Source organism: Chrysemys picta, chromosome 21 (genome assembly GCF_011386835.1).
Source record: "Chrysemys picta bellii isolate R12L10 chromosome 21, ASM1138683v2, whole genome shotgun sequence".
NCBI classification, from domain to species: domain Eukaryota; kingdom Metazoa; phylum Chordata; order Testudines; family Emydidae; genus Chrysemys; species Chrysemys picta.
This window is the reverse complement of record NC_088811.1, coordinates 18090551-18111442: the sequence shown is the minus strand read 5'-3', so window position 1 is coordinate 18111442 and position 20892 is coordinate 18090551. Positions and strand designations below refer to the sequence as shown.

Here is a 20892-nt window from a genome sequence, read left to right as displayed (position 1 = left end):
GCCCAGGGTGGGGCAACTGTGCTCCCCATGAACACAGTCTGGCTTTTTGTCCCCCTCTAGTGGCTAGACTTGTGCCTAGAGATTTATGGGGGTGCTACTCAGGCAGTAAAGCTGTAGGCGTTAGCTCGGGAGGTCCCAGGCTCAACCCCCGCTGGCAAGGCACAGCCACGGGAGATTGTTAGAAATACGCCGGTGTGTACCAGGCTGATAGACTGCACCGGCCCCAGAGAACTGAGCAGCACTGCAGGGCTCTGCGGTGCAGTGTTGACCGTTAGCCATGCAGGTTTGGGGACGCTTTCGCTCCACCCCCATACTTGCCCTGTATGGGAGCAGCAGGCCCCCTGCCCCGTGGCCTGAGGGCACACCCTGCTCATTCTGGCTCCTGCGTCGGCACCTGGAACGGGGATTCTGCAACTGGAATTAGTGATCAGGTCCCCTGCATGAGCCAGACTTGAACCCGGCTCCCCCGGTGCCGGGATAAACAGCAGGCATGACAAGTATCAGGGGGTAGCCGTGTTAGTCTGTATCCACCAAAACAACAAGGAGTCCGGTGGCACCTTAAAGACTAACCGATTTATTTGGGCAAAAGCTTTCGTGGGTAAAAACCTCACTTCTCCAAATAAATCGGTTAATCTTTAAGGTGCCACTGGACTCCTTATTGTTTTAGCCGTAATGCCGTATCTCTGGCCCTTGCTGTCCAGGGAGCCAGGCCACAGTGTAAGAAGGGCCCCTAGCTGACTGTCGGTGTATTTTGTGGGGGGAAAGGAGGTGATCAACTCCAGAGGGGTGCTCCAGGGGAAAGCGCAAAGAAAAACCAGTGCAACGAACCGGGCCCATCAGAGCAAGGCCAGGCACTGAGCCCCTTGCTGGGGACGTGGAAGGGCAGAGCCCTGACTTTGGCGTGTGAACAGGGCAGTGCCATGCAGACAGCACGGGAGTGCAAGGCCAGAGAGCAGGAGAACTGGGCGGGGAGCAGCCATCTGGGGGGCACGGAGATCAGTGCTGGTAACATGGTGCCTGCCAGGGGCCGCTTAAGATGCTCTGACTGCCGCCCACCCCTTTAGAAATTTGCAGTGGAGCCCCGGCACCTCCCCCGCTGCCGCTACCACCGCCCCCAGACCTGGCGCTGCTGGGTTGGAGGCTGCAGGGACAGACCCCGGCCTGGGGCTGCAGCGGCCACTGTGCCCCGGTGCCAGATGCCGGGATGAACTGGGCCAGGCCAGGATGAAAGACCCCCTCGGCCTTAGCCGTAGGCCCTGCAAGCCACTGAGCCCTGCCCTCTGGGTGGGCAATACCCTCACCCAGGGCTGCCCTGCCCAATGGCCCTTTCCAGGCACGTCCAGCTGCCCAGGGCCCAAGAGGGGAACGGGCTCGGGCAGCAGCAGCTCCTCCCCCTGGAGCGGCTCAGCTCGACCACAAGGAGCCCAATGTCCCCGCAGGGGGCAGCTCCCAGCCCATAGGCGCCAGTTAACGGGGAGCACGTCCCCCTCCTTCCCCCGGCCCCACACAACGCCACCAGGACTGGGCACACTGACCTTCCTTACGCAGGGAGTGGGGTGTGGGGGGGTCCCGACACCTCAGCCCCAGCACTGCCAGTGCCCCACACTCTGCCCCCCAGCTTGGGCCCCGCCTGTTCCAGGTGAGCACCTCGCTGTCTGGTTCGTAGCCAGGACGCGGTGGCAGCGCCCCCAGAGCCCAGACACCACGGCGTTGAAGCAGGAGCTGGGGTGCCCGTGGGGGCTGGGCACTGACATGGAGCCAGGTGGAGACCCAGCCGCGCTCATGGTGCTGCCAGGAGTAGCCCTGAGCTGCTCAGCGCCTGAGCCCCGGCCTCACCTGTGCTGGGGGCGGGGAGCACCCGGGGAAGGGGCAGGCGGCCGCTTCCAGCTCCTCAGAGCCCCAGCTGGCAGCTGCCCCCGCCCTCAGGCAGCCCCACCAGCTTCATCCCTTGCACCAAGGTGCCGCCCTAGGCACCTGCTAGTCGGCCTCTGGTGCCCGTGCCAGGCTGCACGTGCAGCCGGCCAATGCCAGTACTGGCAGCAGGGCAGACGCTGCCAGGCATTTGTAACCCGCTGGGGAGCGTGTTACGGGCCCCTCAGGGCGGACCCACGGGGGGAGGCATCTCTCACAGCCCCCAGCTGTGGCTCAGGCTGTAGACGCTTGTGCTTTCAGCTCTGGAGATCCCTAGTTCAATCCCAGGCGCGTCAGCCACAGTGTGTTCACGCAGGGCTGGGATCCCAGCCCTGGGCACCAGGCACTAAACCGGTTCCTGGCCCTGAGTCCAGGCCTAGCTCACCTGGGTCCCTGTGGACTCCTGCTGCCACCTACTGGGGCCATGCAGGAAATGTGACCAATTATACTTCATTGGCATCATGCCTGTGCCCCTGGAGCAAAGGGCATACAGCTCTACGGAAAGGGGCATGGCCCATAGAATCACCCCCTGGTGCCCTGCCCTGATGCCACCAGCGAGTGGCACAGAAACTCTGCAATATACAGACCCCCTCCCCCCCCAATTCAGTGCTGGGTTTCCCCTCTGAAAGGGGTTGCTGCTCTAGCCAGTTCCTCTGAAAGTTGGGGTGTGGGGGAGCACTCCGAAAAGGCCAGGACCGTAACTGATTGGCCTCCAGCGGGTAGGGGGTGGCTGGGCTAGAGGTGCTTAAAATGATGATGCTTTAGGTGGCTGCTTATGTGGCCAACACCTATATCAAGCCATGAATAGTCCCTGCCCCTTCTGTCAAGCACCCAGCTTGTCCCTTCTAACTCCCCCACCCCCTCCCTCCAAATTTATCCCCCTGCACCAGCAGAAAGTCTTGCAGGACAGACTCCCCTCAAAGCATCCCAGGGGCAGCTGGGCTGTAAGGCCATGGATGTGGGCTGGAGCAGACCCGCCCAGCGCCAAGAATCACTGACACAAACAATTAACCCTCCTGCCCCAAACAGCTCCATGTGCCCTAAGGGATGGGGGCCACTATCCGAGCTGTAGGAAGCTGGCCAGGTCCCAAAGAGGTGACACCTGGCCTCTAGATGCGCTCGAGGGTTTGCAGGCAGGGCTGCAGCTCCGAGCATTGGGGAGGGTTTCCAATAGCAGGGAGCGAGGTGGGGCAGATTTGGGCTCGTGCCCCCAAAGGTGCCCTGCTCTCCTAAAAACCCAGTTGACTATGATTTGAAGCATGTTCCACTCACATGCTCTACGATTAGGCTCAGCCAGCAATGAGCCCTGCACGGTGCATGGGTGTTGGCATTGACCCACACAGAGCTAATCACAGGAGCGGGGCCTTCAGATTGCAGCTCTGAAGGGGTTAAAGTATCAGGGCATCCCAGTAATCACTGATTACTTTAACCAACCACTAAGTCCCTTTCCCTCAGTGTCTGGCCACACTGCTCGAAAAAAAAGGGGGGTTAATTCAAACACCCAAATGCCATTGGGATGAGAAACTGACTGAGAAATGTTATATTGGACCATTCACACCTTCTGCCCTGTGGCAGGGACGTGTAAACAGAGAGTGGTTCTTTGCCATCATCTTCTCCACATAGATCCCACCTGGCTCGGCAGAAATACCCAGACAGAAGAGAGCGGAGGAAAGGGGGTGAGCGGGACAGAGATCAGCTTTTCTTCTAGTTTTTCTCCCATGTATTGGCTCCCGCCCCCACGCTTACATTGATTAACTACACACATGGGGGGCGGGGTCAGGCTTAAAATCACTTTAAGAAAAGAACCAGTTTTTTCCCCCTAGGTGAGCACCAAAACCTGAGCTGATACAACCCAAAAGGGTTTTTTTAAAACTGGTACTTTGCCACGTTTTGGCTGTTTCTGTTTCATGCTCGGAGAAGCGGGGGTGGGTCAGTTTTCATGCACTACTAACAATATCAAGGACACAAGGAGAGTTTGAATCAGAGGGTCTGGAAGCACTTTAGAAAGGAGGGTGAGCAGCATTTGCTGCATTTTACACACGGGGAAACTGAGGCACAAGCAGCAAAATAACTTGCCCCATATCCCAGGCTTTGAGTTGGTAGCAGAACCAAGCACGGAACCCAGCTTCTCCCCTCCATGTTGCCACCGGGCCGGCTGCCTTAGGCTAGCAAAGCATTGCAGTGTTTGGGTTGTGAAATGGGCAGGGCGAATGCTTGGTGCTGAACAGAAATCTGTTCCTTGGCTGTGAATGGGGCGACGACTGGAACGATTTCTTTAGCCCAGCCGCAGAACGAATTTGCCTGGCTGGGTCCCTTTAACACAGGAATTCCAGGCAACCTTGTGAAGAGCCCTTCCCACTCCCCCAGCCCTCTCTGGCCAGCTGATTGCAGGCGGCAGGGCACATGGAGAATGATTCACCAGCACTCTAGCCCCCTCCTGGTGCCTCTTATCAAACGCCTTTCTGCAGACCTTTGAGACTGACATCAGCCCAGCTCCCCACACCTGGTTCCAAGCCCGCTCAGAGCTGGTGGGAAATGTTCTCCTTTGAGTTCTTGGCCTCCTGGCTCCCTGGCTTCCCCAGCTTGGCCTGGGGTTCCACCCTGCTGGACTCTCTCTTGCAAGGTGAGGTTAGAGCCCTTTACTAGCTTCCCTCTCTGGTCTCCTTGGCTTCCCCAGGACCCACCTGGCTCTTTTCTCCCCTGCAGGGCTAATAGGAGCTTGTGCCGTGTCTGTCCTCTGCAGCCTGGTGAAGATTTATCTCTACATCCAGTGTCTGAAGTAAGTGGGGGAGGAATCGCTCGTCCCAACAAAACTGATTCCCTGAGCAGCTTTGATTTCCTCCAAGCCCTTTCTCCCTGCCCCCGGGTCCCACCGCCCTGCGGGTTCAGTTGAGACGGGCACGCCAGCTGCATGAATCCCACGTGGAGAAGAACGGACTCTGACGCCTGGCATTAAAATCCAGGCGGGTCGCAGCTTACCCCTGCAGCGGGACCATACCGGGCTGTCTGGAATGGCGGGTTCTGTCCCCTGCTGGGCTCCTGCCAGTCCCCTGGTATCGGAGCTGCCCCTGGGCCTGGCGGGGGAAAAGCTGTTTGAGTCTCTAGCTCTTTTCCCTTGGGCAGAGCCTTGGAGCTGATTGTAAAGATTAACTGGTATCTGGGGCTAGGCTGCCCCCTCTCTCCCCCCCCCCCCCCCCCCCCGCCACGCGCTCGCTCTCTCACTCACACACGCTGGTTACTAGCCTATACAACAAGGGCGTGACACACTTCATGCCTTGTGTAGGCCCAGCTCACTGCACACATCCCTCTGTTCTCCCCCCCCCCCCCAGATCCCCGTGTGCTGCCCCCTCATCCCCTTCTACTACAGGGGGAGAGGGATAGCTCAGTGGTTTGAGCATTGGCCTGCTAAACCCAGGGTTGTGAGTTCAATCCTTGAGGGGGCCACTTAGGGATCTGGGGCAAAATCAGTACTTGGTCCTGCTAGTGAAGGCAGAGGGCTGGACTCGATGACCTTTCAAGGTCCCTTCCAGTTCTAGGAGATGGGTGAGATATCTCCATTAAAAATACAGGGACTTCCTGCAATCCCCCCGCTCCTCCCTCATGCCAGGGCACAGGGTGTCCCCCTCCCCCATAAAATTCTCTCTCTTTCTGCCCTGCATGCCAGGGGCTCTCTGTACCCACATTCCCTCTTCCCCATACCCATGGCTCTGGGGGCCTCCCTTCCCCCCCCGCAAGCCCATTATTCATTCCTTCTGTCTTGGCGCTAAGTCATTCTGGGGGTCAGCATGTTAGCCTCTATGGGGAGGATGGGCACAGCTGGGCTGGGGTCGTGTGACGCTGGATGGTATTCATGGCTGCCCCCCAAGGCTGCAAGCCTGGTTGAAGCTGCTGACTCTGCCAACCACATGACAGGGTCTCCCCACTTCCCCCTTTGGGTTTTTCTGACCTCCCCCCCCACCCACCCAATCAATAGGGTTCTGCCCAGTGATGCCTAGAACATTCCCTGGCTTTTGGAATTGACCAGACCCGGCCTTCCAAAGTTATCGCGTTACAGACACACGTTCAGGGCCTCTCTTGGCTCGGCCAATGTGTTAGATCAGCTCCCTGGCTGGCCCCACAGTCCTAAGGCTGCCTCTGGGGGGCAGCAGGGGCCAGATACTAGTTACACTTGGGGAAGGGGGGGAAGATTGGCAAAAAAAGAAGGCTTTGTGCCCCACCCCGCAATGCACAGGCCACTCTTCAGGTGGCCAATTTTGGTTGGCGTTATTCCTGGAGGTTTCATTGCATGAAATGAATCCTGGATGGTTGGCAACCTCTGCTGGTCGAGCTGCTCCGCCCTCTCTGAGAGGGACCCACTAGCGCCCCTGTGGCTGGGAATTGGGTGTCTCTGGTGCCTATGGGGGCGCACCCCAGAGCCTTTGCCTGCAGCACTGGGAGGAGAAAGCACCAAGCTACCCCTGCACGGAGGGGCTGCAGCCTATTCAACCCAGCCCCAGCTGCTTCTGGAAGGGGTCCCTTCCCTTTCTCCTTGCTCCAGCCTTGGGACATCTGCCCCCCACCCCAACACTGCTCAGGGCAGACCTGCCACCTCAAAAGCCAAAGGGGAACACCCCCCTCCCTGGCCCTGAACCCTCCACCAGAGTGGACCCGCTCTCCCCCATGGCCAGAGCCCAGGAGATGATCTGTGAGGAACAGCTGCCGGGGGGGCCTGGGACAGGGGACCTGGTGTAGGTTGAAGAGCTCTGGGAGAACGGGTGGGTAGCTGGGGTGGGGGAAGAGTCTGGAACTGGGTTTCTTTGGGGTTATTATTTACTTTCCGGCTGAGGGGGCCTCTTGTGTGGCCAGAATTCTGGAGTCGCTGCCCGTCAGGTGGAGCCAACCCTGGGCAGCTTCTTGTGCCTGGATCTCTTGGGTCAGACCCAAAGACCCACACGAGTCCCGCTGCTCTGTGAAGATCTCCTGCCCCTCGTTCATAAGCGTACGGCTGGTGTCTTTGACTCAAGCTCCTCTCCCCAGAGTCGGCTGCGTCTCGCTGGGGCTGGATGTGCGGCGCTGGCCTTTATGCATAAACTAGAGCAGACGGGTAACACGTTGGGATCCTGAGCTGCTGTGGTAGTTATTAGCTGCTTTGGATGGAGGACTTGGGGAGCAGGGGGCATCCTCCAGGCAGGAGAGGGGCCTGGATGGACCAAAGGCAAAAGCAAGAAAAGCTGCTCTTGGTTGGAGTAATGGGGGGAGTCGGAGGGCTGATCCTGAGCGTGTGTCTCTCTGTTCCCAGTGACCCGGACAGGCAGAAGGAGAAGGAGACCATCCGCTCCCAGTGGTCCCTGCTGGATCACGTCCACCTCTTTCTACTGACGTTGATCTTCACGGTGGTTGGGTATCGCGTGGCTGCTTTGGTGGTGTTGGAGTTTTCCCTCAGGGCTGTGTCTATGCTGCTGTCCCTGAATAAGGTGAGTCGTCGTCTCTGGGAAAGGGCCTGTGTAATAATCTCCTGATACTCTCTGTAGTCGTGTATGAGCCATCGCTGGGCCTGGACCAGGAGGGTGGATTCCTGATGTATAGTCTAGTGCACTGTAGTAATAACTCACAGCTCTCACAGGACACTTTTCTTCAGTAGATCTCAAAATGCTTAAGAAAGGAGATCTGTGTCGTTTATCCCCATTTTACAGAAGGGGAGACTGAGGCAGAGTGGAGTAGAGACTTGCCCAAAGTCTCACAGAGCCAGGAACAGAACCCAGGTCTCATGAGTCCCAGTTTAGTGCTCTGTTCACTAGGCCACACTGTGCATGGTTCTCCATCTTCCATTTGCCTGTAAGATTCCTGCCCCAGGGAGTGCCCAGTCCCTTCGTTGATGTCTCTAAACACCCCTGCGACTGACCTGAGGGAGGTGCTGCTGAGCTGACGCTGATTACTTCTCCAGACCTCGCTGGTCTGAGGACCAAGAGACTAGAGCCAGGAGTCAAATGTTGATCTGCTGAGTGGCAGCCCAGGGCAGTGGTTTTCAAACTGCGGAATGGAAGGCACTGGGTCGCGGCAGCACTGGTCAGCACCGTCGACCGGGCCAGTCAAAGGCCCGTTGGCGGTAGTGCCTGGCTAAGGCAGGCTAGTCCCTACCTGTGTAACACTGTGCTACGCCCTGGAAATGGCCAGCAGCAGGTCCGGCTCCTAGGCGGTGGGGCCACGAGGCTCTGTGCACTGCCCCCACCTTGAGCACGGGCTCCACATTCCCATTGGCCAGTTCCCATGAGCTGGGGGGGCAGTGCCAGCACCTGCTGCTGGCAACTTCTGGGGTGCAGCGCGGTCCACAGTGCCAGGACAGGCAGGAAGCCTGCCTTAGCACCCTGGCTGCCCCACTGACCGGGAGCAGCTGGAGGTAAGCCCGTGCCCTGTGCCCCCCCTGCACCCCAACCCCCTCATCCCTGGCCCCACCCTAGAGCCTGCACCCCCAGCCCAGAGCCCTGACCCCCTCCTGCACCCCAACCCCCTGCCCCAGCCCTGAGCCCCCCCCAAACCTGGAGCCCCCTCCTGCACCCAAACCCCTCATCTCTGGCCTCACCCCAGATCCTGCACCCCCAACCCAGAACCCTGACCCCCTCCCACACCCCTGCCCCAGCCCTGAGGCCCCCCAAACCCAGAGACCCCTCCTGCACCCCAAACCCCAGCTCCACCCCAGAGCCTGCACCCCCAGCCCAGAGCCCTGACCCCTCCCGCACCCCAACCCCCTCATCCCCAGCTCCGTTGGGTCGTGGGCATCAACAATTTTCTTCAACTGGGTTGCCAGAAAAAAAAGGTTGAAAACCACCGGCCTAGGGTACTAGCCTAGCCGCTGGACCACCCTTCCTGGGCAGCGTCAGATGACCGTGATTAGAAGCAAGTGTAGGCCCAGAGGTTTTGCTCATCAGACCGTCCTGTATCTGGGCTGCTGTGGGATGGGAGAACCTACCAGGGTTGGGAGCCCCTCGTTTTTACCAGTGCTCCTCCGCCCAAGGGTCTGCAGCTCACGAAACCTCAAGGCAGAGGTCTACAAAGTCCTAACTCATGGCCACAGGCCACGTGGGGGTGTGGATGTGGAGGAGAGGAGAGGACAGGCAAAGGGATGTTGTGCCAGACATTAGAGGGCAACGGAGAACAAAGGAGCTACCTGTCTTGGGGCAGTCCCGTAGCTCAGGTGGTAGGTGGGTAGCTGAAGGAGCCGTGTTCTGGTCCCAGCGCTTACTCCGCTGTCTTGTGACACCACCACGATCTTAGCTGTGGTGTAACATTAGCCGCCCCAAGTTGGCGGCTGCTCTCTGATGTCTTGAGTGGTTTCCACTTGCTGTGCCGGGGAATTAGACCAGCCACTGGGCTCCGTCTGGAGGAACATGTGTAACTAGCCATCCCACGGGCGTGTAGCTAACGTGCTGCATCTCCAATGCTCCGCTTCCGCAGGGGGCCCACAGCAGCCAGTTGTACCTGTTGTGCCAGTACTCCCTGGGGTGCGGCATCTCCTGCAGCCTCAGCTACCTCCTGGAGGGGGCTCCCCACCGCAGCTACAACCTGCTCCTCAGCCTGGGCCTGGCCGGCCTGATCACCTGCTACGTCTGGAGGCTGGCCCGGCACGTCTGCACCATGTACGAGCTCCACAGCAAGGAGCGCTACTGCGGGGTCTGCATCTTCCTGCTCACCGCCTGGCACGGCATCCCCGCCCTGCTCTGCAACGCCCTCAAGATCACCTTCGTGGTGGCTGACCTGGCCGCTGTCGCGCTGATCAACAGGGATTTCCTCACCACCTCGGAGGCCATTCGCTTCTGGACGCCGCTCACCATCTGCTACACCCTGCTGGTCATCTACATGCAAGGTGAGGTCCCCGTGGCAGCTGGAAACCAGCTGAGCTCCTTCCTGGCCGGATGCTCCCAAGGCCCCTAGGTTTTTTTGGCAAGGGGATTTGTTTTGTGCACTTCCAGGCATGACGGAGGAACCCCCGGGTCTTATTCGTGGGGACAAAACGCTCAAAACGGGACCTTTAAATGGAGACCTCCCAATGAGCAAGTCCAGCCGTTGGACGCAGGACAAGGGGTCAAGTTGCCCTCCAGGGTATGATCAGCCAATGGGAGCTCGTTCTGATGATGTGCCGCTTCTGTTTTGCGCTTCGTTGGTGGAGCGAGTGTGGTGGGCGGGAATGTTTTTTGGAACCAGAATGGGACCCAATTCTCTCCTGCTGCTTGTGTAGCTTTGGTAACGCTCAGGCATGTTTCTCTCTCGTTCTTAACCTCCGCATTTAGCTTTGTCCTTGCAATGAAGCATTGTCCTGGGAACTGTTCTCACCACCTTGATCCCCCAGATTATAAATCCAGAAGTGACCGCTGTGATCCTCTCCTCTGACCTCCTGCCTAGCTCAGGTCATAGGACTCCAACGCCTACGATCCATTCTCCGATTTCTGCCAAGGGCAGAGATCTGGACTGTCCCGGGCAGCAGGTCAAGAGCATGGCTTCCTGCAGCCCCTCCCTGGAGGCAGAACAGACGCCAGTTTGCTCTCCTGTGGCTGCAATGCGGCTGCAAAGGGCGCGTCTATGCTGACGCGTAGTACGGGACCCTCAGTGCGTACTTCAGGTGGCCAGCCCGTCCCACCGCTTGTGCCACTGCAGCTACTCGTCTGTTCTTAGCACGTTAGTTTGGTCAAAGCCAGTGCAGATATGTCAGCCCGAGCTGGGAGTTACACCTCCAGCGCCAGTGTGGCTGAATCCAATGTCTCAGGAAGGGACCATTTTCCTGGCCATAGCAGCCACCTGGCTGAAGCTGCTGCCCGAGCCCAAAGGGAGGGGAGGAAATGGTTCATGCCATGACCGTTTTGTTCCTGACAGAGGAGCAGAGGCATAACCCCAGCGAGCAGATGGTCTATCAGACGGTGTTTGTGAGGATGGGAGGTTTGCTCATCCTCCTCATGACGGTGGGCCGGTGGATGGACATCATGAACATCTTCATCTCGCTGGTGGGTGAGATCTGGTGCCTGGTTCGGGCAGGAATCATGCTGGACATCTGCCGAGCGCAGGTGAGACTGCCCACATACCGTACGCGTATGCTGCACCTGGAGGAGCACGAGGGCAGCCAGACGCCCTAGTGTTGCCAAATGGTCTCTTGTGTTCCTCGGGGCAAATCCAGCCCTGCCCTGTGCAATCTAACCTCCGAGGGACTGTGAGTAGGCTTGCAAGGGCAGAACTGTTCCCCTGCCTTGGAAATCTCAGGAGAGTCTGCTTGGCACTCGCATGATGGGCTCTGGGTCTCACCGACTCTGTTGAGGGGGAGGGGGAGGAATTGTGGAAGTGAGGGGAGAGGAGAAGGATGTTAAGCACAGCGGGTCGACGGGAACGAGGATGAGTAGCTAAGGGGCTGCCACGGAGGCAGGAGGATGAAGCCAGCAACCAGTTACAATGGAGCCAATGAGAACATCTGTGCCCAGTGCAAGGGCCCAGTTCTCTGGGGTGGAATGACACTGACTCCAGCAGAGACCTGGGCCCTGAGCGTGGGAGGGAGACAGGTAGCACCTCCTCAGGGCACACCTGTCTGGGGAGTGGGCCAAGGCTGTGCAGCTATGGGGCGCAGGTACCTGCCGGTTGGCTTATGCCTGATGCCGCTCGGGCAGGCTGTGAGGGCAGGCTCTTGGCTGGAGAGGCTGTTCGCTGTCTAATAGTTGTGTGGTGGTGGGGGATGGGGTTTTGCTTCTCCGCAGGATTTTTCTCAAAGGTTCCCAGAACCCAGTTCCAGGCAGCCCCAGCCTAGGCCTGAGGCCCCTGGCAGAAAATACAGCTCCGTGACCAGGTCCTCAAGTGGAGGGGCCGGAGCCGAGAGGTGAGCAGGGGGCTGCCATGCTCCAGCGATGGCGAGACCGGCAAAGCCCCAGCAACCGGGACTGAAATGTGACATTTTAAGCTCCAGGCCGGGTCCGCTGAAGCGGCTTAATTCACATGCCGTACGTGCTCCAGTAGCAAACCAGGCTCGGGGGCGATCTGCTGAGGACGTTCTCAAATGGACAGTTGTTTGCACAGTCCCAGGTTAACTACCTAGATGACTCTTTGCTCCCCTCAACCCCCAACACCCTGCGGTTGGTCGAATTGCACTGGTCCCTGGAAATGGGGAGGCCCCCATCGCCCTCCGGGCTGCATCGCATACTGGAGAATGGGAAACCAGTCCCCCCCGCACGCCTGGCCTTGAAAGGTTTCACTTTCCCTGCTGGCTCTTTCCAGATTGTCTCTAGCTTGCCCCGACCAGCAGCTCTCGGGGGCTAGTGATCCCAGCCTCTCCGGGCACCTGAGCTTGCAATGCTCGTGTCCGGAGCCACCTGTCCCTGGATCAACCCCAAAGCCAAGTGTCTTGCCCACTGAACTGGTGCATAAGGCCAGTTCTGGAGGTGGGTGGCGGGGAAGAGGCCATGATGGACGGGGTGGCTAGGAGGAGCTTGGTCGAAGCCAGCCGGGGTTGCTGCCATCTGAGGTTTTTGGTGGCCCGGGTGGAATGAGTTGGTGGCCAGCTGGATCCATGCACAGGTGTCCCTCTTGCCTGACTCTCAGTCCCCATCGACCCCCTGCTCAGCAGCTGCTAGAGAGTGAATGGACATGGGCCTTGCTCTCCTCCTGGAGGTTCCCCCTTCAAGTCAAGGCTGAGGCCCCTTGGCCGGGCAGCAGAGGAGACAAGCTGGGGGATGGAGGTCCAGGCCTGTTAATCCAGGACCTACACCCTTCCTGTAAAGAATTCACTCCTAATTCATTGCCAAGGAATTACCCCTCCTCACTGGGTGTTGGTGCAGTGGGGGCTCCCTCTCATCTCACAGCAGCAGGCAAGCCCTCCCCTCCGTGTGCACCTCCTCAGCGTCCCTCTATGCCAGGGGCTGGGGTGTCCCTCAGTACCCCTGAGCATCTAACTGTCCCGGGGGCATAGAGCCGTTCCTCAGGGGCTCTGAAGGGGATGAGCCTGCAGCTGGATGTTTGGAAAGCAGGGGTTGGCTCAGCTGGACGGGATCTCTGAATTGCTGCCTTCGTGTGTGGCTGGAGCTGACCTTGAAATTGAGCAGCCCATGATGGGACTGTCTGGACCTCCTGCTCCAGGTTTGCTCTGTCCCATTCAGGCTCTCCCCGACCTTGAACCTTCAGAACCCTTGGGCCACATCCTCTGGGGCTGTGATTTCAGTGAGCGCCTGGGCTGGGCTCCAGACACCATCCCATAATGAGACGTGAGGCGCGGTGCCCATCAGCTTCCCTGTCTAGTGAGTTCGGTGGAAGAGGGGAATCCATGGAGGTTTGTACTGTCAATTGTATGGCCATCCGTGAGAATAAAGTGTTTAAAACACACTGAGTTGGAAGGTGGGTGGCTAGAGCCCCGTCCCTCGTTACGGCGCTTCTGACTGTTTATCATTGGCCGTGGGAGGGTCCTGACCTGATCACCGGCAATCGAAGTGACAGGAAATGTTTGGAGCTACGTGGCCTGATGTGCTTCAATCTTCTCTTCACCCCCGCCAGCCTGCCCTGCCCCTACCCTCCTCCAGCTGCCCGGCATTTGTATCTCACTAGCTTTGGCCTATCCAGCCAAGTAAGATGATGGGTGAAGTCCACGGGCCAGTCCAACATGCCAGTTCTTGGGCTCCTACCTTCCACATCAGGCGGGGGTCCTTCAGAACCATTTCCACTCCGACCGTAAACCCTGCTGCCACCTGTTGCAAACCAGGAGCGGGAACAGACTCCAGTAGCGGGCGGCTGAGTAGACCGTGCTAGCAGGCCTGGCCTGACTGATGGGTCTCACGGTGGAACTGCCTGTCTTGGTGAGATGGGGGCTGCAGGCCAGCTGGGGATGTGAAATTTTGTGGGGAGTTGATGTCTTGGCTGGGAGAGAAGCTTAAATAAAAAATCGTCTTCTTAAGTGGTGCTGAAGGGCTCCTGCTCCCCGTGTGGAAGGGTTATGGTGGTGGTTTTATTTTAACCTAAGCCAGCATGATTTGCTCATTTTACGCACGCACGCCCCGCCCCAGTCCAAAGCCTGGCTGTATCACGTTTCTCCAGTAGGGACCAAGTAATGGGGAGATGTTGGCCCTAAAACCTTCCGGCTGGGATCTCCGTGCTCTTCACCAGCCCGTGGGAGGCGGGGGGTACTGGCCTCGTTGCAAATGGGGACGCTGAGGCACAGAGAGTTTGTGACCTTACCAAGAGTCGGGGGCTTGGAACTGGCCTCAGGGCTCCTGCCTCCTATGACTGTACCCTACCCCCAGGCCCCCCTTGCTGTCCCCGGGAGGGTACAGTCCCAGCGACTAAGGAATGGGCCAACTCCAGGGCCTGAGCTATGAGGCACAGCCAGGGCTGGTTCTAGATTTTTTGCCACCCCAGGCAAAAAAAAAAAAAAAAAAGGCAGCCCGACTGCTGAACCAAAAACAAACAAAAAAATGGCAGCCGCAGGGACCGCGTGGAGGGCAGTCAGGGCGGCTTGCAGGGGGGTGGAGGATGGCACCCGCCCGCTCTCTCCGCCTGTAGGCAGCCCTCCGGCCTTGGGGTGCCTCTCCCGGCCGGGCAGGCGGAGCCCCCGGGGGCTGCAGGAGATGCTGGCTCAGCCGCTCCTTTAAAGACAGCTCGGCTGGGCCGGGCTCAGAGCAGCACGGGTGGCGGAGGCCGGTGCAGGCGGTGGGGAGTGGCGCGTCCCGGAGAGCCCGGGGCCACGGTGAGCGGCGGGGATCGCTTAGTTCGTGCCCCTGCAGGGCTGGGCTGGCTGCCCCAAAATTGGCCAGAATGCCGCCCCTTACAATGTGCCGCCCCAGGCACGTGCTTTCTCGTCTGGTGCCTGGAGCCGGCCCTGGGCACAGCCCCACTCAGCCTCTCGAGCCTGTGAAATCCAGGGTGAAAACTTACCTCCCTCTGCGCTCACTGCACCATTCGCCGTTGTGAAGTTAGGCTGTGTGCAGGGCCAGCCACGGCAGGGTCCCATGATGCAAGGCCCATGTTCCTGCAGAATCACAACCCGCATTTTACACCTGGGGCAGCAGTTGGCCCCAGGCCGCACAAGGCAAAGGCAGCAGTGGAACCCAGAGGCCTATTACAGGCTTTAGCTCCAGGACCATCCTCCCCTTCAAAGCCCCCTTCTCCTGGAACAACTTGCCCTGATGTAGATCCATGCCCGGCCGCTGGCCCTGCACCCCCAGTGCCCCTCTCCTTTGTGCTCATAGCCAGGGCGAAGGAGGAGAGGGAGGATGACCATCAGCCCATGGGCAGCGGCAGGTGTTCCCAGCAGGGGCTAGCAGAAAAGACTGAGGGGAGCTGAGGGGCTGGGGGAGCAGTAGCCAGGGGAGCTTGTGGGTTGTAAAGTGCTATCACCACATGGGATCAGCACCAGCCCAGTCACTACTGCATTCCCCGGCCCACTTCCTGCAGCCACCCAGCTACTGAGGCCCCCACCAGTGACTGTATCTCTGATGGGCATCACACTTCCAGTGGGGTTCTGAGCACTGGCTGGCCAGGATGTAGCCCCTGGCTCTGAGTGCTGGGATCAGCTGGTTCTCCTGCAAATGCGGAGCAGGGATCTAGGCCAACCAGCCGGCCACAGGGTGTCACTGTTGCTATTCACCAGTGTCCCAGCAAAGGGCTGCGTCAGCAGCGGCTGGCTGGGAATGAACCTGGGTGCGAACAGGTCCGAGCTGGACTTGCTGTCGAGTGATGCCGATGCAGAGGGGCAGCGCAGGCCCAGGGGGGGCTCTCCCACAGGTCAGCCCAGCCCACCTCTGCTGCTGATTCCCCTCGGCCTGCGTCAACTTGTCGCATCCGCTCCTCGGACAGCAGCTTGTGGGGCTGGCAGCCCAGCTGGCCAGCTGCAGAGGGGGTGGGCTGAGGCTCCCCCTCATCACGATGAAGAGCAGTGTTTGCGGCGATGCCCACTCCGCCTCAGAAAGCCGGGGGGGGACCTTGGGAAATTCGGGAATCGTGCCCAGCTCTCTTCACGGGCACTGACAGCTCTCCCTGTGTCCCCCGGGCGCTGACAGGAATCCCTGCTCTAACGCCGAACAGCGGGCATCCCAGGGTCTGCTTCAGGGCCTGTAGCTACCCGCTGCCGAACGGCGCCCTGCCAGCGTAATGCTGACGGCAACATTCCTTCCCCAACCCGCACCCTGCCTGGACTTGTGCCTGCACACGAAGGCGCAGGCTGGTGGGTGAAAGGCCTTAAAGGAGGCTGCTGTCATTATGACCGAAATGACTTTGCTTTCCTGTTCCGGTCAACATTTGACTTTATAGCCCCTGCCAGCTCACCGGGCAACACTAGTCCTGTGCACATGCACGGCACCGCGCAGCTGAGGCTCTCAAAGCACTTGTATCCCTGTCTTACTGATGGGGAAATGGAGGCACCATGCAATGCCATGACTTGCCCAAGTTCACACAGGGAGCCGGGGATAGAATCCAGGTCTCCTATATGCCAGTCTGCTGTTCTGACGCCTAGACTGATCCAGCCCATATGTCACTGGTGACATACGATGTCTTGTTTCTAACAGACCTGGACTGAGGAGGTGTGTTCGGATCTGGACCAGACTCCAGGAGCGGTCTAACGCTGCATCTGGGTGAGGGGTCTGCATTTGGATCCAAAGGAGCCAAAAATCTCCCAAGCTCATCTCATGAAATTTCAGCACAGACAGGTAGAAAATGTCATAAGAGGCACTGAAGAAAATATTGCAAGATTTGCCACCCTGAATGGTGGGGCTCTTGGGAGCTCCACTGTCCTATTGGGATTTCTGCCATCTTGGGACAAAGGTACTGAGAACGACAGCTGTAAAACGGACCCCTTCTGCTGCTGGTTCAAACCTGAATTCAACACCGTAGGAGCAGGTTCAGATCCAGGGACTTGATTCCATAAACTCCAGCGTACCCTGACATGCCGAGTGGTTTGGAGTGAAGGTTCCACTCCACTACTGCTTTTTTAAAGGCAAGATTAGAGATGTTTGGTAACCCACTGTCTCTTTAAGAAGTGCCAGGGTCATGTGATGGCCAGAAGTAGACACACGACCCTTTGAGGCCCATAAAAATGAGACCCTACTTTAAGAGGAGTGCTGGGTCCTGCAGGGTAGAAAGACTGCAATTGCTCTGGTGTGGAGAGGTGAGAAATGTTGCTTTACCTATCAGCATGATTAGTGGAGCTGGATGGAAAAGGGGGATGGATAAGTTTGATTAGTGGCAGGAAGTTGAATACCAAAAATTCTGGCCAAAATCCAAAATATTTTGGTTTTTAGAAATGGGTGTTGTAGGTCAGGTGCCTAATACTCCTATTTGCCTCTATAGACTACGTTCTCTGGTTGGACTATGTTTCCCATGATGCACCCTGATCTTCCCTCTTGGAGAGGTCATCTAGTGTGTCATGGGGAGTCCCTGGCTATGGTGCAACATGGGAGATGTAGTTCATCCAGGAGCCTGGCCCATAGTGGAAAATGGAGACATGGGGCAACTGAATTACAATTCCCATAGGCACTGGGATAGCATTGTCCAATTGAAATATTTCTGGGTTTGTCCAAAATATTTTGGTATTGGGATGGTCAGGTTTTTGTTTTTGTTTTTTTCCAAAAACAAATCATTTTTTTGTGTGGAAAACAGACACCTTTTGGGAAAAAATTGTTTGTTGAAATCCCAGTTTTCTGTCAAAATAACCATTTTGGTGGTAAAATTTTCAAACAGCCCTAATGGTTGGTTCTTGATGTGCATTCACCATAAGCAAAAATGACGTGCCTGCTGTTTAGTAGAAGCTAAATGGGTGTGTAAGTGGCTATTGCCCAAACTGTCTGGTTAAACCAAACTCTGTTTTAATATGGTACCGGATGGGAGGATTAAACAGAATCGGACTTGAGAGCTATTCATGTCTAAAACCAGAAACAGACCCCAAACCAAAACATCAGTTCACAACAGTGACAGAGCTCAGTTGGCAAGGGTCCCCTGTTCTTTGCAAACAACTCTCATCTCAGACCTGACAAACTCAGTACACCAAACACATGTCCTGCAGGGTCTTTATCCAAAGGCTAACATGTAAGGTGTCTACAGAAAGCTTGTAATTTAGCAAGAATCATGGGTAACACTCAAGAAATCATGTAACAATGTTGAAAGTCTGCTTTATGGTCTTGGATGCAAATGTTCGTCACCAAGAGTTAATGTGTCGTGGTGATGGCCCATTCAAGCAGGAGGGAGTTGCCACTCTCGCTGGTTAGCTGGTGATGTAATGCAAGACTCTGATGTCTAGCAATGCTCCATCCCAAGGCCATCAGAGAACTGCAAACAGTCAAACCCACTTGGAGGTGAACAGGACCATTACAACAGGCCAGGGATCGCCCGGTCTATGAACAGAGCCAAAAGACTTAACTCAGAGTTGGGAGAGGCCCTCTGTCTCTGGTCACTGAGGAGACGTCTGGTGGAGAGTGGGTTTGGATGCTGGGTCCTGTAAAGCCAACCAGCCAGTTGGGCAACAGACTGAACTTTGGGGTGTGGGAGGAATCTACTTTATTAGTAAGTGTCGGCCCTAGTCTGTGTCTTATGACTTTGTTTGGTATCGTAACCACTTGTTTCCAGGTGAATCTCTAGTCTCTTTTAAATAAAACTACTTTGGTTTTATTGACAGTGCTAGCAAGTGCTGGGGGTTATACAGGAGCAGTGGTTTAAGGTAAAACTGTGGTACGCTGCTCCTCGGGGGCAGAGGATGTGAGATTTCTGTGAGGAGCCAGTGTCAGGGGCTGGCTGTCACAGGGGCATGTTTCAAAGGGACTTGGAGACTAGGCTGAACCCATCGTTAACCTGCAAGGCAAAGACAGGGCTGGTGTAGCCCAGAGGGAGTGCGTGAGCGGCTAACAGCTAGCCACCATGGGCAAGGCTGCCTCTCTTGCAGTCCTGGGGATCCCGAGAACCGTCAGAGGCTCTGCAGGCTGGAAGGATGGCCCTTGTGGGTCAGGAACTAGCCTGGGACTTGAGACATGGGTTAAAGTCTCTGCTCTGCCACAGACTTCCTGTGTGAGGAAGTCACGTAGCCTCCCTGTGCCTCAGTTTCCCATCTGTACAATGGGGATAATAGCCCTGCTCTGCCTCGCAGGGGGTGTAAGGATAAACCCATTAAATATTGTGAGCGGCTCCACGTAAGTACCAGAGATAGACAGGGTGGGGATGTTTCGGGAGCCTCCCCTTTGGCTTTGGTGTTAAGACAGGCCTGTCTTCTGGTTCTAGTTCTGGTTTGGGTGTGGCCAAAATGTCACCTGGTCCTTCCTCCCAGCAGCCAGAGATGCTCCCGAGATCAGCCAGCAGCCTCCCTCCCCCCAGTGCGGGAAGATGGCCAGGCTGAAAGGGGAGTGGGCAGCATCAGTGGCTGATGTTAGCCGGCCTGAGCCTGTCCAGTGTGTTAGCTCGACCCCGTCTCCCTGGGGCTGAGGGGGACCCTCTCTGGGAAGGGCATGGCCAGTTTCTCAGGGGCTTTGCTCTGGCCCAAGCACAAACAAGGCGGCGTGCGGGATGGGACAACGTCCAGCCCTGCTCTAACCCCTCTCCCCTGCCCGCCAGTTCTGCTTCCTGCCCAGACGGGGGTGAGCGGCTGCTGTGCGCGGTTCCCCCAGCCACTTCCTGACAGGTCTCTCATGAACCCCGTGTGGCATTGGCATTGGTCCCATCGCAGCCCGGGGTCACCCTGCTCAGCAAAACGAACCGCTCGGTCGGTCTGCACTCAGAGCCAGAGAGCTGCTGGTGAGAGCGGAGAGCCAGGGGGACCCCAGGGGCGCAGACGAGGGGACGCACATTGCGCACAAGAAGCAAAGGGCTCTAACGACTGCCTTCTGTTAAAGGGAACATGATTGACTCCCTTAGCCCTGCACAGCTGCTGGGCAAACACAACCTTCTGCAGCACCCCTTCCCCTCCCTTTGCACCCCTGGTTTGCAGAGGCCCTGCCAGGCAAGCGGCTGCCAGCTCACGAATGTAGCCTAGCTCTTAGGCATAAGGATTTCTGGGTTCAATGTCCAGCTCTGCTGTGTGATTTCACCTCTCTTCTTTCCCTCCTGCACTTTCTCTGTGTAGACGGTGAGCGCTCTGGGGAGCCGGCCTCTTGCTATGTGTCAGGGCGGTGCCTGACACAATGGGGTTGTGACAGATTTACGTTACCAATCTGCCCGGGGCGTCAGGTGATCAGGCTGAGGCCGCAGGATCTTTAGGGGAGGAGATGGAGGAGCACATCAAGTGACTAAATGTTTTAAAGTTTTATTGATAAAATAATAAAATAACAGCGGTGAGCGCTGGGAATGCTCCCATGTCACTCAGAGGAAGAAAGAAAGCGTTAGTGCCCCAGCCCTCACCCACTTTCATACTCACACACGCACGACTCGAGGCTGGCCAAGCCTGGGTGTAACGTTAGGAGAAGGGAGGAAGGGTGGACGGGAGTTCTTGTCCCGTGCACGGGTCGTCCAGGGGTCGCTGTGATCTCCGACTTGCTTTGGCTCTCAGGAGGGTTTTTAAGTCCTGGGCTTTTTTGGGGGGTGTTTCGTTCAGGGACCTCTGCTCCTGGTGCTCTTTGCACCAGTCCAAACTGGCTCGCTGTGGCTTTTTTGGCTTTCCCAAAACACCGGCTTCAGAGACTTTGTTTCCCCCCCACCGTTGGCCTTCACCATCTTGCTCGTTTTGCAATCTCTGCAGCCCTGCTCAGCTCAGTTCTCCTTTTCTCACGGCTGGCCGGGGATGGGTAGATGTGAATGCAGCTATAAACTTCGTGTCGAGCCCATGGCTTTGGACCGGGCCCAGCGTCTTATCTTCAGAAGTGTCGAGTTAACCCGTTCTCTGCGCTCTTCCTCCTTCCCCCTTTGGCCTTTCGCAACCTGCAAAGGAATCTTCCACTTCATACTCACACACCTTTGACCCTTCCCCGAAATGCCTTGCAACCGCGTTAGAAACATACAATGCTAATTTGCCGCCCCATGGGACCCCTTGGGCCTGTGACAGGGTCCCAGTCTCAGATGGAGATGCTCTATTTGTAA

The 20892-nt window shown here is 57.4% G+C and overlaps 1 protein-coding gene across 1 annotated transcript; it reads left to right on the top strand.

Annotated features, from left to right (window-relative positions):
* The first annotated feature begins 4170 nt into the window (after window positions 1-4170).
* On the top strand, window positions 4171-13240 carry TMEM82 (transmembrane protein 82). The gene is made up of 6 exons (XM_008169877.4): window positions 4171-4534; window positions 4618-4690; window positions 7190-7364; window positions 9343-9751; window positions 10756-10943; window positions 11622-13240. The coding sequence occupies exons 1-6, from the start codon at window positions 4447-4449 to the stop codon at window positions 11742-11744; spliced, it is 1056 nt and encodes a 351-aa protein (XP_008168099.2). The 5' UTR covers window positions 4171-4446; the 3' UTR covers window positions 11745-13240.
* The last annotated feature ends 7652 nt before the right edge of the window (window positions 13241-20892 follow it).